This window comes from Lissotriton helveticus, chromosome 1_1 (genome assembly GCF_964261635.1).
Source record: "Lissotriton helveticus chromosome 1_1, aLisHel1.1, whole genome shotgun sequence".
Taxonomy (NCBI): domain Eukaryota; kingdom Metazoa; phylum Chordata; class Amphibia; order Caudata; family Salamandridae; genus Lissotriton; species Lissotriton helveticus.
Window position 1 is genome coordinate 62,520,245 of NC_136057.1, and position 16,646 is coordinate 62,536,890.

A 16,646-nucleotide genomic window follows, 5' to 3' on the forward strand; every position below is an offset into this window, starting at 1 on the left:
GCTCGCCCTCTGCTGGGCACTTAAAGAACTATCACACCCAGGCTCCAGGAGTGAATATGCATAAACAAATATTTTGTGGCAGGGTCTGGGTTTTTAGATGTCTCAGATATGGATGTTTTTAACATACACACAGTCCACATACAGAGTCTCACCCTTAGTCGCTGCTGTAAAAAAGTATTTACAGCTTCACTGCACATGAGCATCTTCAAAAGAATGATGCAGAAGACTAAAGAGTATTTACAGAAAGTTGTCAACTGGAAGTGACAGTTTATATTTAATTCAATATATGAGAATATGTGTTAGTGGTGCAATTAAACTGGGCAGCTTATTTATGTTTTCATTTTATTTTTTGGAACGCTTTATTTATCGGGTTTTTCAAATGCCATTCATGGTACATAGCAAAGTAAATAGAGAAAAATACCATACAGTTTTATTCACCAGATCAAATAGTGTGGCATAAGTGATATGTCAAAGCAAAAATTAAAAGAACAGATTTTTTAAATCTTCCTGTGTTTTTGGGTTATTCCTTATACTTAATACAGTTTTATATCCTCAACCAACTCTGAATTTAGGCCCAAATTAGGCATAGCTACCAAGGTTTCAGATTGCTATGTGTGACATTTTCATATTTTCAGAGTAATCATGAGTGACATTTCAACAAGTAGGAGTGACACTAGCTCCGTCACCACTGACCAGAGTCATCTGACCGTCACTGGCGTGGCCCAAGATACTTCTATCAATCAATCAGGGAAGTTTAAAGCCCGCTACCCACCCATGAGGGTCTCAAGGCGCTGAGGGAGGAAGGGAGCAGCTCCGGTCGGTCGAAGAGGCAGGTCTTGAGGGTCTTCCTGAAGATGTGCAGGGTGGGGGCACGTCTGATGTTGATCGGCAGCTCGTTCTAGATCTTGATCGTGATGTAGGAGAAGGTTCTTCCCCATGCTCTTGCTCTACGGATGCGCGGGGGTTCAGTGAGTGTGAGGTCGGTCGATTGAAGGGTCCTTTTGGGTACCTGGAAGTAGATTATGTTGTTGAGATATCAGGGTCCAGTGTTGTGGAGGCATTTGTAGGTGTGGGCGAGTATCTTGAAAGTTACTCATTTCTTGATGTGGGAGCCAGTGGACGTTACATAGGTGCTATGGTGATGTGTTCGTGTCAAGGGATGCCGAGGATGAGTCTGGCTGCGGTGTTCTGTATGGTTTGGATAGTTTGAGGAGCAGAGACTTGTTGATTCCGGCGTAGAGGGCGTTTCCTTAGTCCAGTCTGCTATTTATGAGTGCATGGGTGACCATTTGAATATCTTTCAGAGGATGCAGAGGTTATTGTAGCAGGTGGATGCGATGGCGTTGGCCTGTCAGGTCACGGAGGGGGAGGAGTCGAGTATGATGCAGAGATTTGGGGCGTGGTCAGTGGTGGTAAGGGGGCTGCATGGGACAACATCAGGTGTTGTCCCATGCAGAGGGGGAGGGGACAAGGACCTCTGTCGTCTCTGAGTTGAGATTCGGGCAGCTGCTGCTCATCCAGGATGCAACATCCTTTATTCCTTCCTGGAAGTTGAGTCTGGTGGTGATTGGGTCCTTGATGAGGGAGAGGACGACCTGGGTGTCATCTGAGGAGCTGAGCGACGATCCTTGGGGTACTCCGCAGTTGATTTCCATGGGTTCGGAGAAGAAGGGCGGAAGTCTGATTCTTTGGCTTCTGCCGGTGAGGAAGGAGCGGAGCCTGTCGAGAGCGGTTCCCTGTATGCTGGCTTTGTGGAGTCTGGCGGTGAGTGTGTGGGGGGAGACAGTGTTGAAGGTGCAGAGAGGTTGAGTACGATCAGGGCTGCGGTGTTTCCTTGGTTGAGTAGGGTGCGGATGTCTTCTGTGGCGGCGAGTAAAGTTGTCTCAGTGCTGTGGTTGCTGCAGAATCTGGATTGGAAGGAGTCTAGGATGAAGTTTCCTCCGATGAATTTTGTTAGTTGGAGGTTGCCGGTCTTCTCTGTGACTTTTGCCGTGAAGGGGAGGAGATAGATATGTTGTAGTTCTTGAGGTCCGATGGATCTGCTGAGGGCTTCTTGAGTAGGGGGTCTAACTTCTGTGCATTTCCAGTCATCTGGAGGGATGCCGGTGGCGTTGATTGTGCGTCGTAGTTCCGTAGCGATGGTGGTGGTGGTTCTGTGGTAACTGGGGTCCAGGAGGAGATGGTGGGCTGGCTGGGGTTGCTGGAGGGGGGAGTGGTTTCAGAGTAGGGTGTCTGGTCGCTGAAGTTGTTGTAGAGGCCCTTGATTTTCTGATGAAAGTAGGAGCCAAGCTTGTTGCAGAGGTCCTGGGAGGGGTTGATATCCGTGGTTTTGTTGGGGGATTTGGTGAATTCCTGGATGATGCTGAAGAGCTCCTTGGAGCTGCTGGAGTTGGCAAGGATCTTGTTCTGGATGAAGGTCCATTTCGTGGATCTGAAGCGTTGGTGGTATTCTGTCATGGTGTTCTTGTAGGTGATGCAGTCCTCCGAGGATTTGCTGTTTCACAAGTTCTTCTTGAGACATCTGCAGGTGTGTCTGGATTCTTGGAGTTCGACAGTGAACCAGGTGGCTTTTCTGGGGAGCTGTTTGTTGGGGGTAGGTAGGGGGGCAAGCTCGTCTGTGCAGTTGGAGATCCATCTGTGGAGTTCTTTGACTACGAGGTTGTCGTTGTTCGAGGTGGCGTAGGAATCGGGGTTGAGGGTGGACTTCAGCTGCTCCTTAGTAATTGTTCTCCAGTTTCTTCCTGTAGGTTGGGGTGCAGGTTTGGACTCCGTGGGTTTGTAGATGTGGAAGTGTACGCAGTGGAGGACGGTACATGGGGGTTGCATGGTGTGGCTGAAGTGGATGTTACCTCCTATGAAGATGGGGTAGAGGGTGTGTCCTGCTTTGTGGGTGGGGGTGGTGACAAGTTGTTTCAGTCCGAGGTTGGTGAGGTTGTCCAGGAGGGTGGCGGAGTGATGTTGTTGAGGTGGAAGTTGAGGTCTCCGATGAGTATGTAGTCCATGGTAGCAATGGCATGGGGTGCTTTGAGGTTGGCGAAGGTGGTGGTGAATGCAGTTCGAGGTCCAGGAGGTCTGTAGCTGAGGGTGCTTCTTAGGGTCCTTCTGGGACTGGTCTGGGACTGGTCTGGATCTTGAAATAGAGGGGTTCGGTGGTGGCGGGCTGTCGCTTGAACTCAAGCTCATGAGTCGGAGGGAGCTCTTGTGTACGATGGCAAGTCCTCCTCCTGGGCGGTCCTTCCTCTTGATCTTGTATTTGTCAGGCGGAGGCAATGTCGGGGCGGTGCAGGTTTCTGTGAAGAAGGTGATGTCTGGTGAGAGGGTGTCGATGAAGTCCCAGATCTCTATGGCGTGGCTGTCCATGGAGTGCATGTTGAGGAGGATACACCACAGGACTTCGATGGTATTGGCGTCCGACATGGGTGCGGGTGCCGTAGGGGTGCAGATGAAGGTGAAGGTCTGGCGGCAGTCATGGCAGGAGAACTGGCCGTGGGTGATGTTTGGCATGGACAGCTGGCAGTTGTTCTTGTCGGGGTTGAATGCAAGGAGGGCAGCTCTGTCGTAGCGGTGGGTGGCTGGAGATCCAGGGTGCCTGGCGCTGAATATAGATGGGTTGCGAACGGGTGCATGCGGGCTTGCCTTTGGTACGCCTTTGGCATGCAGCGAACGCCATTAAATAGGGAAGGGGAGGGAAGCACAGCTGGGAGGTGGGAGAGGGAAACCAGCAGGGGGAAGGCCATGGGGCAGCAGCGGTGGGGAAAACCCGTGCACAGAGGACACAACAGAACGACAGGAAAGACTGATAAACAAAAAGAAAAATCAGGCAAAGGGGCACACATCAAAAAAGAAGAATAACAAGACTCCAGGGCACAGTAATAACAGACACAGACAAGGACAGCACAAAAACGGACATAGGCAGAGAGGCAGACATAGGCCTCGAATACCTACTGGTAGAGGTGACGCGGGTCAGCGGCGGTGGCAAAACAGCAGAGCTGCTGGGGGAGAAAGCAGGTCCCTGGCCAGGGGCCCTGCTCGTGCTCCCTCTCAGTGGCTGCCATTAAGAAGGGAAGCGCAGCTGGGAGGCAGGAGCTGGAAACCAGCAGGGGGAGGGGCCACAGGGGCAGCAGGAAAAACCTGTGCACAGAGGACACAACAGAACAACAGGAAAGACCGGAAAGACAGATAAAGAGGCACCAATCAAAAAAGCACAATAACAAGGCACCAAGGCACCGTAATAACAGACACAGACAAAGGCAGCACAAAAACGGACACAAGCAGAGAGGCAGACAGAGGCCTTGAACACCTACTGGCAGAGATGCCACGTGGTCAGCTCTCCCTGTGACTGTATGTCATTGACAGATGTACATCCTGGATACATATGTTTCTTTCAACCATTTAAAGCCAATTTCCTTATTATTTTTTTTACAGACTTGAATTGCAATAGGTTAACCTATTTTTAAATATATGTACTTACACAGCTAACTAGACTTATAAAGAAACATCTTACCCAAACAACCTTACTACCAACCTGCCGTGAGAAAACAAAGAGCTGTGATGCAGCCAGTGCTTGCCACGTCAGAGCGCTTTTTTCCTAACTGTACCTATTTGGTTCCTTTTCTGTGAAATCGGTGGATGTTTGCACACTTCAGAGACAACAGTGTTACATAATATAAGTGTTTATAATCAACTGATATATGGTTTCTTTGGCTGCTATAGGCTAACTTACGGTTATTTGACAAACTAAATATATTTTCAAAAGCTCACAAAGTATTGCAATCTGTTCTTTTCATTTCATTATCTTAACTGACCTTACTGCTGCAAAGAACCTGAAATATAAGTAAGGGCACTCGTGAGAGGCCCCTGCGGGGAGCGGGCCGGAGACAGCTTTATGAAACTGAACAGAACTCAAATTGTTGTGCAGACAGTCCGTGACTGCAGAGCTCTGAGCTGTGTCACTTTCACAATTGCTTTAGGAGCTCCCAGCTGTGAAGTTACTTTGTGCAGCTGTCTGCATACAGGGAAATGCAGAGCAGCCGCTCAGCTAAACTAACAGTTACAGGCTGAATGAAGACGTGCGTTTGGCATCCGGTGCTGCAGGAGACAGTACGGGCTACAAAGCACGTTGAAGATATGGTCCCTCCCCAGCAGACAGCAGGTCTCATGGGATTTGTAGTCCCTTTACCAGGCAGCTTCAGTGGTGTGGCATCCAGCGCTGTATTTGTTAGTCCGGCACGATATAGCATGTAGAAGAACTTGCCCCTCCTCCTCCAACAGCAGACAAACAGGTCTCCTGGGATATGTAGTCCCTTTACCAGGCAGCTGCAGTGGCCCCTCATCCTCCATCAGCAGACAAGCAGTTATCCTGGGACTAATAGTCCCTGTTGCAGGCAGTCTGTTGACTGGGTCCAAACTGGGGTGGCGTACTGGGCAAAAGAACGATGGATTTAACCCAGATCTTTTGACTGGGGGAGAATGGTGGGCAACTGGTTGGCAACAAACTGTCTCAAGTTAAATTCCAATAAAACGGAAGTAATGATATTCGGGAAGCTCTGCCCTATTTGGCCCGGAGCCTGGTGGCCCACTGAACTGGGCTCCTTGCCCATACCAGTCACCAAGGTAAAAAACCTGGGAGTACTCCTGGATGACAAACTAACGTTTGCTGCTCACACAAACTCCATCGTCTCAGCATCTTTCTACAAGCTCAAATCCATAAAGAAGATCCTTCCCTTTCTTCCCCCCAACTCAGGTAAAACACTGGTCACAGCATTTGTCATGTCATCTCTAGACTATTGCAATGGACTCCTCATCAATGCCCAGCACAAAGTTATTCATAAACTGCAGTCTGTACAAAACGCAGCCGCAAGAATGCTTTCAGGCACCCCAAAGTTCAAACCTATCGCCCAAGTGATCAAAGACTACCATTGGCTGGCGGTAAAAAAATCGAATAAAACTCAAGGCACTCTGTATAGCCTATAAAGCCTCCCGCAAACAAGGGCCTCATTTTCTCCTCAACTCCCTGGCATTCTACGCCCCCAACAGAGCATTATGATCCACGAATGCTCTCCTGATGTCTGTACCACGGACTAAAACAGCCTCTTGGGGCGACCGTCATTTCACTGTTTCAACAGCTAAACTTTGGAACTCCCTGGACATGGACATCAGATCCTGCCCTACTCTCACCATTTTCAGAAGAAAAATAAAAACCTGATTGTTCAATCAATAATTTCTCTTCCATTCCTCTTTTCTGCTTTCGTTCACGGCGCCGAGACGCCCTTGGGCATTTGTTTGCGCTTTATAAATTTCATAAATAAATAAATACATGGTTGCATTGTCGGCATTCCGTCCATCATTTGTTTGTGTAACACTTTTCACCCTAAGTGGGATGGGTATGCCCAGATGTGGGTCTCTTGCTCACTGTGCCACTGGATTCAAGCTAGCCTGGCTGAAGAAGGGTGACGTACCCTGAACCGGGTTAGGGATCCTTGTTTCTGGTCCAGGGAGGACCTGACCTGGCAGTTCGGTCTGGATTGTTCCCATGGGGCACAGGGTCAAGACTGATTTGCGTATGGCCGGGACAAACTGGGGAGGCTGAGTGGGCAGAAGAACTATGGATTTAATCCAGTTCTTTTGACTGGGGGAGAATGTTTGCATTCTGTCCATCATTTGTTTGCGTAAGTCTGTTGACAGTTCGCATAGCTCTTTGTTGATAATTAAAGCTTGGCACAATGGGGTGCTCTCCAGATCAGGCCAAACAGGGTTTTTCAGGTGGTCAGTCATAGCTCCGATACTGTGCTTTCCTGTCTCCTCAGATTCTGTACTCTTGCATGGATACATACTGACTGGGTTGTTACTACTTTGGCCTTTTACCATAGGAGAGTAAAGCCACAAAAAGCACAGTCCCTAGAGACTGCCTGCGCCTAGGGGCGATAGCCAGGCTAAGGTGTCAAGCATAGGAAATACATGCCTATAAGAAACACTTTGATTCTGGGGGCATTCCCGCCACTGGCCCAAGGGTTCATTTGTTATCAGTCCACTCTCAAACTCAGATGCCTTTTACAGCACCTTTGGTACTACAGTTGCCTCCAGGCCTCCTTCCTGTCATGCTGGTTCTCGCTCTTCCTACAATTTAGTATACAGAGTTGGTATACATAATACCCTAACAAGTGTCTTTTCAGTCACTGAAAACCTCAATTATATTAGAGACAGCATTTCTCCTCCACTCCTGTGACTTATAGTCATAATGCTGTCCTTGTTGTTCAGAAATAAAGACTTGATAATAATATTGTGTTCGATGGAAGACTGAGGACGTTACCCTGACAATAACCGCATACATTAAATAAAGGTATACTTATCTACACTAATCGTAGGCTGAGATATAATGCCATAATTACTGATGCACAATATAAGTTTGAGACTCTTACATTGATTCAGCACAAGTATTGTCAATTAAATTAATCTATAAGATATTTAGGGCTAGTGCAAAATATATTATTGTTTAAATCAAATGCTTTATGGAGAATTATTAAATATGAATGGCTATATATTTAACAGAATGCATGTGGGGAGCGCAAAAAATCACGCTCCACTACCAGTCGCACTGCATTTATGGATATAAAATCCAGCCAATATTTCTCCGTTTGACCATGTTCACAAATTGTCCAGTTTAATCCATATTATTTTCCACATTTTCTTCGTATTCTTCCGTTTAATTCACATATGTGTCGTAGTGTATAAGGAATGCTTCCCATATTCGCATGCGCCCATCCAGACTTCTCCGCAAACACGATCCAAGTACACAAGATGATTCAAAGCAGCGTGTCTTTATTAAATACCCAATGCATTTCGGGCTACTTTTCAACCCTTCGTCAGGGGTAACTGCAAGTTAACAATTACAGCATTACTAAAGTGTTTCATTTTCGACTATGATCACTAAAATTATTTTTACGTCTTACATATGTACTTAAGCCATAATTCCTAAGTGAAACATCATCATTTCAAATTAAACAAAACAAATAAATGTTCAACCCCCTTGACCCTAAAAACGTTATTCTTTCATCCCTCTGCTCGACTTGAATAAAAACCAACGTTACTGCAACAAACATTGTATTTATTATTAGAGCTTTCCCTCACGCTGCGTTCTCTCTAATTACCTCTCCCTCCCATCTGCTAGATTTCATATTTGACTTGCCTTCTCCTTAGACTACGCTTATTCAGTCATAGTAACAGATAGGTTCTAATTAATTGAGACAACCTCCTGATCCCTTATGCATGAGTAAGAGAAGAAAGCATGGCCGTGGTTCTCATGTATAATCCATTAGCAAATTTTATTAAACGGATTATAAAAATAAATTGGAGAATTTTGGAGGTTGGTGAGAAGAAGCTATCACTGTACCCCTCTGTTTGAACAGAAGTGAGAACCTCAGGAACCCTCACAACAATGACTGACATACCTGGGGCCGTTGGTGTAAGTACATCAGACCATCCGCCCTACTTATGGTAGGCATTCTGACCTACGTGTTTCTCTTCAGGAACACAATGAAAAGACTGGTTGTCTCAAACAGAAAAAATATATGAAAAATTACTTAGAGGGGCGGAGCCGGGCCGGCGGCCAAGATGGCCGCACCGAGTCCCGGCTCCGCCGACCTTCTCTCCTCACCACCTGTTCCGCTTGCCTGCCCAGTGAGAGCGCGGAGCTTCCGTGCGTCGGAATGGTCGCCGAGGTGAGGCGTCCGATTCCGGCGAAAATCCTGGCTCCGGGGACGGAGATACGCTCTCCAGAGCAGGGCGGCCTGCCCGATGCCGGTGACCGGGACCTCGCGTTTCGCTGCACCCGACCGCCAATGCAACAACAACGGACACATCGACCTGTGGGGCGCCGGTCTCCCACCAGGGGACCTGAAAATACCCTCGACACCGCCGGAGCCCTTTCCAGGTGCAATGCACAATTCTCCTGTGTTGCTTGCTTCTCCTCCCCCCTTACTTCCCCCCCAGCGATTTTTGTTTGCCGCCGGACTCTGAGAATTGCTCCCTGTCTGACTGGAGCATTTTGCATGCCTGCAAATTGAACGGACGTTTTATCTCCGGCTCATGGGCGCTGGCGAGAGCACGATGTTAATGTGCCTTTTTGGGCTGGGGGGGCCCGTGAACAATACTCGGTGGTGGGGAGAAGGGCATCCTGTGTTCCCTATCGCTGATACACGGGCAATTCGCCATCTTGACTGGAAGGGGACCGAAGACTCCTAAGCCTGCCTGTACGGTGCTGTGGCGCTGTTTGTTGTAACAGTGGCGATCCGATGGATTATACCTTGTGGCGGCGGCTGGGTATACTGGAAGCCGGAGGACGGCGACCGTATTTCTCTAAGGGGCCGCGGACCTGTGTTCTGGTGATGGTGGGAAGTAGTCCTGATTATGATTGACCCAATGTTTCATTGTGGCCGTCACCAGCTTCGTTCGCCACTTTCATTGTGGTATAGGTTACTGCCATCATGGCGGGACTGCGGCTCGATGTGGAGGTGGCTTATTGATGGCGACACTGTGGACTTGTTCCCTGGGGGGACTTCCTGATGTCTCACGGCGGATCGGCTACAGGACAGCGTATTCCGTGGACTACGATCGGTGATGGCGGATTGCTCTTTTCATGTGACTTTGGAGAGGCTTTGGCTATTCCTGGACTGCCATGTCTGTTTCACTTTGTGATTTCCACCCCGGTCCGGCATTTTGGGGTGGGTGGGACCTGCATCATTGATCCTGTTTGCCCGTGAGAGTCGAGTGTGCTTAGGGCGCCATTTCTGCGGCTGGGGGTGCGTTATGCCCCCCCGTGGGTCTTGGATTGCGTAGCGACTGATACATCCTGTTTAAGTAGGTGCTCCCTATATTGTATATTTGCTCTCTGACTGATTTTACAGGTGGGCGAATGGGGAGGGAGGTTGGGGTTCCCGCACTGGGAGTCTCCCCCATGTTTCCTTCCCTATCGTGTGCTGTTGGTTCTCTCTTTTACTTTTTCCCCCTTTTTATTTCTTTAGCTCTCTTCATTTCTTGTCTATATTTCGGGTCTACAATGGGCGACAGGCACGCTGCTGGGGGGGTAGGCCGTAGCCACATGCAGGGGTGCAGGTTGGGGGGATGGGGGAGGGGTGTTGTTGTTTTCTTCTTTTTCTTTGTTTCTATGGCCTTCTTATTCCTTTTGTTCTTGGTTATTTCTATTTTTTCCTTTTCTTTATTTGGAATTTTTGTGGGGGTAGTTTTCTGCACACTTGCGTTACCTCGATTATTAAAAGGGATTTAGACTGCTTTGTTATGGCGATTGGGAACTTATTGGTGGGCGGACTGCTTGTTTTTTGACTATCCTGGTACAGAGTGGAATCGTTACGTCCCACTGGCAGTTCTCCTGGACTACGATCATCCTGCCCCTCGGACTTTCCATGGTTTGTTTGATCTACATATACTGCCACGGATCCTGCCCCTTCTACTTTATTTTAAAATTAAACCTTCCTTGCTCCTTTTATTTTCTGACAAAGTTGCTCTCCTGGGTTGCAACCGAGCATTTGTGGGACGGAGCTTTGCACTGCCATGGTCTAATTGCTATGCTCTGTTTGAACCTGTTCCGATGGCTGATTATGATGTTCTGCTATGTATCGATTGTAACTGATCTTATTTCCAATAAAGGTTTTAAAATAAAAAAATAAATAAAAATGACTTAGACTCCCTTGTAGAAAGCTCTCAGTGTATCAAGTACATGATTTATTGGTTTTACAAAAAGCAAACTCTCACTTTAGGAGTAAAACCAAAAAGTTTGTTGTGCAACCGTGTGAAAAATGGCAGACACTCACCAAACTTTAGGTGCTTTTAGAGGAGCTCCTGTTGCTCCTCTGAAGACACAGGGATAGCCAGGTTGGTGGAGATCGCTAAATATGGTGCATGGTAGTCCAAAGGGTAGTGGAAGTTGTTACGCCTGTTCCTCTGGCAGACCGTGGACCCCTGTCAAACTATAAATGAGCGGGACAGTCTTCAAATGTAACTCAAAATAGAAAAATCACTAAAGAAAGGCGGGTTGGATTTAGGGCACTCTATCAAAAATGCAACAAAGCGTTACACCAGCCAAACCAATTTTGGCCACCATCCTTGTTTAGAGTTGGACAGATTGTCAGCCTTTCATCGGAAATCCCATTGAGTTTGTCGAAAGAAAAACTTTTTCTGAAGAAGAAAGGGCTCGAAGAAAACCATCAGACATTATTAGATAAAGCAGTGCTATATAAGGACCTTAAAAGAAAAAAAAATGTGTATTTGCCAAATTCATGTTTAAATCCCTGTGGTATTTTTATGGATTATTAACAAGAGGACTGCCAAGATACAGACATATTTTAGCTTTCCTAAATAAATCAGGTATTGATTGGGTAAAAAAGACTGAATTAATTTCCCAAAACAGCCGAATATCCCAGATCTCAGTATTATTGGTAGCACTTCTCTCTTCATTAACACAGAAGGAGAGGTAGTACCATCAAGCAAAGAACCGCTTCTCACTCTGAGAGAAGGCCCACTGGTGAGAATATTCCCCTCTGATACCACCTGCACCAGACTCCCAGCTGAAAGCAGTCATGCTTTCGAGATTTGACCCCTCTATTACCAAATAAACTAGGTTTCTCGCTGACATCACAAATGATCTTTAAAGTTTAGGGAATAAATCACATCTAAGATCGCCTTATACACACTCAGCAGTCAAATACCATGAATTCAAATACATTTGTTGTTTTTGTATGTCTAAAAACATACATTTCTTATTAACATGTAACATCTAGTCATCATTGTGTACATTTCATAGCATCATGATTGTTCTTGCTGTATCATAATTTAGTTCATGTTAATGTTAAAGTAAATCCTGGTACACACCTCTGTAGTGTGTTTTTTAAAAGCTCTTGGATGTCCATACATGGGTGGTGTTTGGTTATGTATCATTTAATACAGATCTATAAAGTATTGGGTTTCTAATGTATTATGCCACTAATGGAAGTATAAACCCCTTGTCCTAAATATAGATTCTCCAGTTTAGAACTTGTTGCTGTTAACGTGAAAGTAAAGTGAGTTTGACCCTGGAGCAAACCCCTGGAGTGTGTTATGTATAAGGATGGGTGTCCTGAAGAGCAGTCTTGTTGCTGTTCCTCATTGGCTGGGTGGTGAGGGTTTTTCCCCCGTGTGTGTTCGCTGGTGGCTCCGGAGGTTTGCCAACCCACTGAAGCTCTTCACACATTCAGTGCAATGGTATGGTTTTTCCCCAGTATGTGTTCGCTGATGTGTTTGGAGTTCTGATAACCGACTGAAGCTCTTTACACATTCACTGCACTTGAATGGTTTTTCCCCAGTGTGTGTTCGCTGAGGACTCCTGAGAGTTGAGGAATTACTAAAACTACTTCCACATTCATTGCACTGGAATGGTTTTTCCCCCGTGTGTGTTCGCGGATGTGATTGGAGAGTTGATAACTGACTAAAGCTCTTCATACATTCAATGCACTGAAATGGTTTTTCCCCAGTGTGTGTTCGATTATGTTTTTGTAGGTCATCAGACCTACTAAAGCTCTTTACACATTCATTGCACTGGAATGGCTTTTCCCCAGTGTGTGTTCGCTGATGACTCCTGAGATTTGAGGATTGACTAAAACTACTTCCACATTCATTGCAATGGTATGGTTTTTCCCCAGTGTGTGTTCGCTGATGTCTTTGGAGATGTGATAGCAGACTGAAGCTCTTTACACATTCACTGCACTGGAATGGTTTTTCCCCTGTGTGTGTTCGTTTATGTGATTGGAGAGTTGATAACTGACTAAAACTCTCTATACATTCACTGCACTGGTATGGTTTTTCCCCAGTATGTGTTCGCTGATGTTTTTGGAGTTGTGATAACCGACTGAAGCTCTTCACACATTCATTGCACTGGAATGGCTTTTCCCCTGTGTGTGTTCGCTGATGACCCCTGAGAGTTGAGGATTGCCTAAAACTACTTCCACATTCATTGCAATGGTATGGTTTTTCCCCAGTGTGTGTTCGCTGATGTGATTGGAGCTGTAATAACAGACTGAAGCTCTTTACACATTCACTGCACTGGAATGGCTTTTCCCCTGTGTGTGTTCTCTGATGTCTTTGGAGATGTGATAGCTGACTGAAGCTCTTTACACATTCATTGCAATGGTATGGTTTTTCCCCAGTGTGTGTTCGCTGATGTGTTTGGAGTTGTGATAATCGACTAAAGCTCTTTACACATTCACTGCAGTTGAATGGTTTTTCCCCAGTGTGTGTTCGCTGATGTCTTTGGAGATGTGAGAGCAGACGGAAGCTCTTTACACATTCACTGCACTGGAATGGTTTTTCCCCTGTGTGTGTTCGCTGATGACTCCTGAGATTTGAGGAATCACTAAAACTCTCTATACATTCACTGCACTGGAATGGTTTTTCCCCAGTGTGTGTTCGATTATGTTTTTGTAGGTCTGATGACCGACTGAAGCTCTTTACACATTCACTGCACTGGAATGGTTTTTCTCCTGTGTGTGTTCGCTGATGACCCCTGAGAGTTGAGGATTGACTAAAACTACTTCCACATTCATTGCAATGGTATGGTTTTTCCCTAGTGTGTGTTCGCTGATGTGATTGGAGATGTAATAACAGACTGAAGCTCTTTACACATTCACTGCACTTGAATGGGTTTTCCCCTGTGTGTGTTCGCTGATGCCTCCTGAGAGTTGAGGAATCACTAAAACTACCTCCACATTCACTGCACTTGAATGGTTTTTCCCCTGTATGTGTTCGTTTATGTACTTGGAGGTCTAATAAGTGACTGAATTTCTTCACACATTCATTGCAATGGTATGGTTTTTCCCCAGTGTGTGTTTGCTGATTTTCTTTTAGGAGTGTTAACTGACTAAAGTTCTTCATACATTCATTGCAACTGCACGTTGCTTCTCCTGTGTGTGTTTGCTGATGGCTCTTTAGTAGCGATGACAAACTAAAGCTCTTGCTGCATGGGTATGATTTTTCTTTCTTGGTTAGTGTCTGTGGGTCAGGTTTATAATTGTCTGCATCCCATGACTGCGTTTCCTGAGGAGCTAACATGGTTGATAAAGCACTTGTGTTATTCTCACATTCCCGGTGTGTGTGTGGTATTTTGGTATGGTTGATTTCAGATTTCACAATGAAATACAAGATTCGCCAGCTACATATATTATTATTTTGGCAAGTAAAGCTTCTTTGTAGGTGGGTATGTCTTTAGATTGCATAATAGTTTTGTGTGTTACAGGTAAAGATTAGTCTTCCTTCTGGTCGATGCAAATTAGCACAGTCTGTTGTAGATCAAAGACCCTCTCTTTCTATTATCCTTCAGTTGTCTGGCTCCACTACCTTGTGCTTTTCTCGTGCTCATGTGGTTTGGCTAGAAAGAGTTTATAATACACTTAGCACGCTGAATGGTGGTCTACCATCATTACAGGAAGCAGAGCAATGCTGTATCTACCTCATACCAAACACATGATCAAAGCTGGTGGTGCAGGCCTGTTTCTACAGGAGGTGGTTTGTCAGTGTTGTTGCCTTAATTTTCTAAAGGTCATTTCTTAGTCCTGTTGCGTTCATCCACTGATATGCTCTTGACTGCTTCTTCCAGGATCTATCGGTGTATGTTCAGGGTCCTCAGTCTCTGACTGTGCAGATCTTTTCCTGAATATTGGAGCTCATTTTTTCTGACCACTTTTTTCAGAATTGCACGATTACTGTCATTCTTCGCGATCCTTTGTGCATTCAAGGCAGGTTTCCTATTGGATGTAAAGAGATTTAAAATCACTAAATGGAAATGTAAGAGAATGTGAATACACAATATTTAACTAGTTGTAAAAGATATCTCTTCCTTACCGTTTATGAAAGTTACCAAGGGCTATTTCACCATACACAGATATTTAACTAAATCTTTCATTGAACATGCCACTCTTACTTACTTCAGAAAAGGAGGTGATTTTTCAGTGTTCACAGAGTATCTTAGTACAGAAAGAGTACACATGGAGTGCCCACTCGCTAGAGGTACCGCTTTAGGAAGATGCAACATGGCCAAGATTTTATTTAAACAAGAAGGGATTGTGGAAAAAGAGATGGATCAGGATGTGCTGCTGTCACTTCAGTTTCAGGAAGTGTATAACAACAGTAACCCTTTCAAGAACCATATCACAAACAAAACTCTTCAGGAAGTATATAATAAAGGTAACGCTTCAGGAAGTATATAAGAAATGAAGCTCCATTCACTCTCTTCTTGATCACACTCGAGCAGCTGAAGTTCCAACTCCTGTCTTTACTTTTCTGTTTGTCAAGTTATCTTTGCCACTTTCCTGGGGTTGGTTCAAGCATTTGTGGGAAGATTACAGCATTGATTATAGAGATTCCATCACAACCTGTAATATACCTTCGATATCTCTGCTGTCAATACATATCTGCTTTTTGTCTTTTTCTACCTTACCATGGCATCTGACTTAATGTTTTCTATTTGGTGCCAGCATGCTACTCTGTGGGTGGATGGAGCGTTGGCAGAGTGGGACAAGATGTCTGTTGCGTGCAGCATTTACACCTTTGGGCATTTCTTGAAATCAGCTTCACCTTACTCCCTGTTCATCGCCTTCCATACTCCCTTATGTCTGTTTACTTGCTCCACAGGGTTCACTCACAACTAAAGCAGAGGAGTGACTTGATGTACACAGCAGACATCAGGTAATGATATGATAGACAAACGGCCATGCTTGGCAGTACCAGGATCACAAGCGTCATTAAAGAGGCTCGCCCGGGACATACAAACGGAGGAAGTGCACAGGTAGCTACTAATGAGGTACAAACAGAGGAGGTGAACATGTAGGTACATGCTCCTTTTTCGGTCTGTTTCAGGCCTTTACTGGGCTGGGTATTGGTGTGCACTATATCTTATTCCTGCGGCTGTTAGAGGCACTTGCTGCAGGGGTGTTACCACTTTGACCCTTTACAAGAAGAGAGCAGAGCCTTAGATAGCACAACAGCTGGAGACTGCCTGCCTTCAGGGGAAGGTGAGGGTCCGGGTGTGAGACAATATAAGCAAGGGACATAAATGGATCCTATGAAACACAGCCGCAGAGAGGCAAAATAGTCAGCCTACATGGAGAAATGGGTCAATAGTTTTCTGGAGCTGTGGCATTTAATTATGGATCACCTTGGCGAGTTTCCATATTGATACTTCTTCTGTGCTCAGCGTGAGTTTGGCTAATGCTAGAAATATGGGTGTGACGCTCTCCTGAAATTTCAAAATATTATCAGGTTTAAATGGGTGATCTGGAGATCGAGATTTCACTTGACGCATTAAGATGGAAATAGAATCTGCGTCATGTAGAGCCAATTGGTCCAAGGAAGCCCATTGCGAGTGGTAGGCCCCTGTGTCAAGAGAGAAAGGTTTGACTGTTTCCTCACCCCTGTTAAAGTAAAGATAAAGATCATTGACCAAGCTAGCTGCAGTGGCTGTCAGAAGCTTCCGCTAATCTGGGAGTGGAGGTAGGTTTAATCAGGTTGTTCACAATAGAGTGGATTTCCATGCTTTGGTGGAAGTCTCCGCTCGTTCTACATTGAAGTCTAATAGAGGCACACTCCTTTCGAGAAACCTTGAAAAG

At 45.7% G+C, this 16,646-nt stretch overlaps 1 protein-coding gene across 1 annotated transcript in view; it reads right to left on the reverse strand.

The window, feature by feature from the left end:
• Nucleotides 1–14,782, reverse strand: part of LOC144758345 (uncharacterized) — a 148,603-nt gene extending 133,821 nt beyond the window's left edge. Inside the window, exon 1 of the mRNA XM_078646422.1 lies at nt 12,156–14,782. Coding sequence (XP_078502548.1) covers nt 12,156–14,094 — 1,939 coding nt within the window. The 5' untranslated portion in view covers nt 14,095–14,782. The remainder of the gene's footprint in view (nt 1–12,155) is intronic.
• Between the last annotated feature and the right edge of the window lie 1,864 nt (nt 14,783–16,646).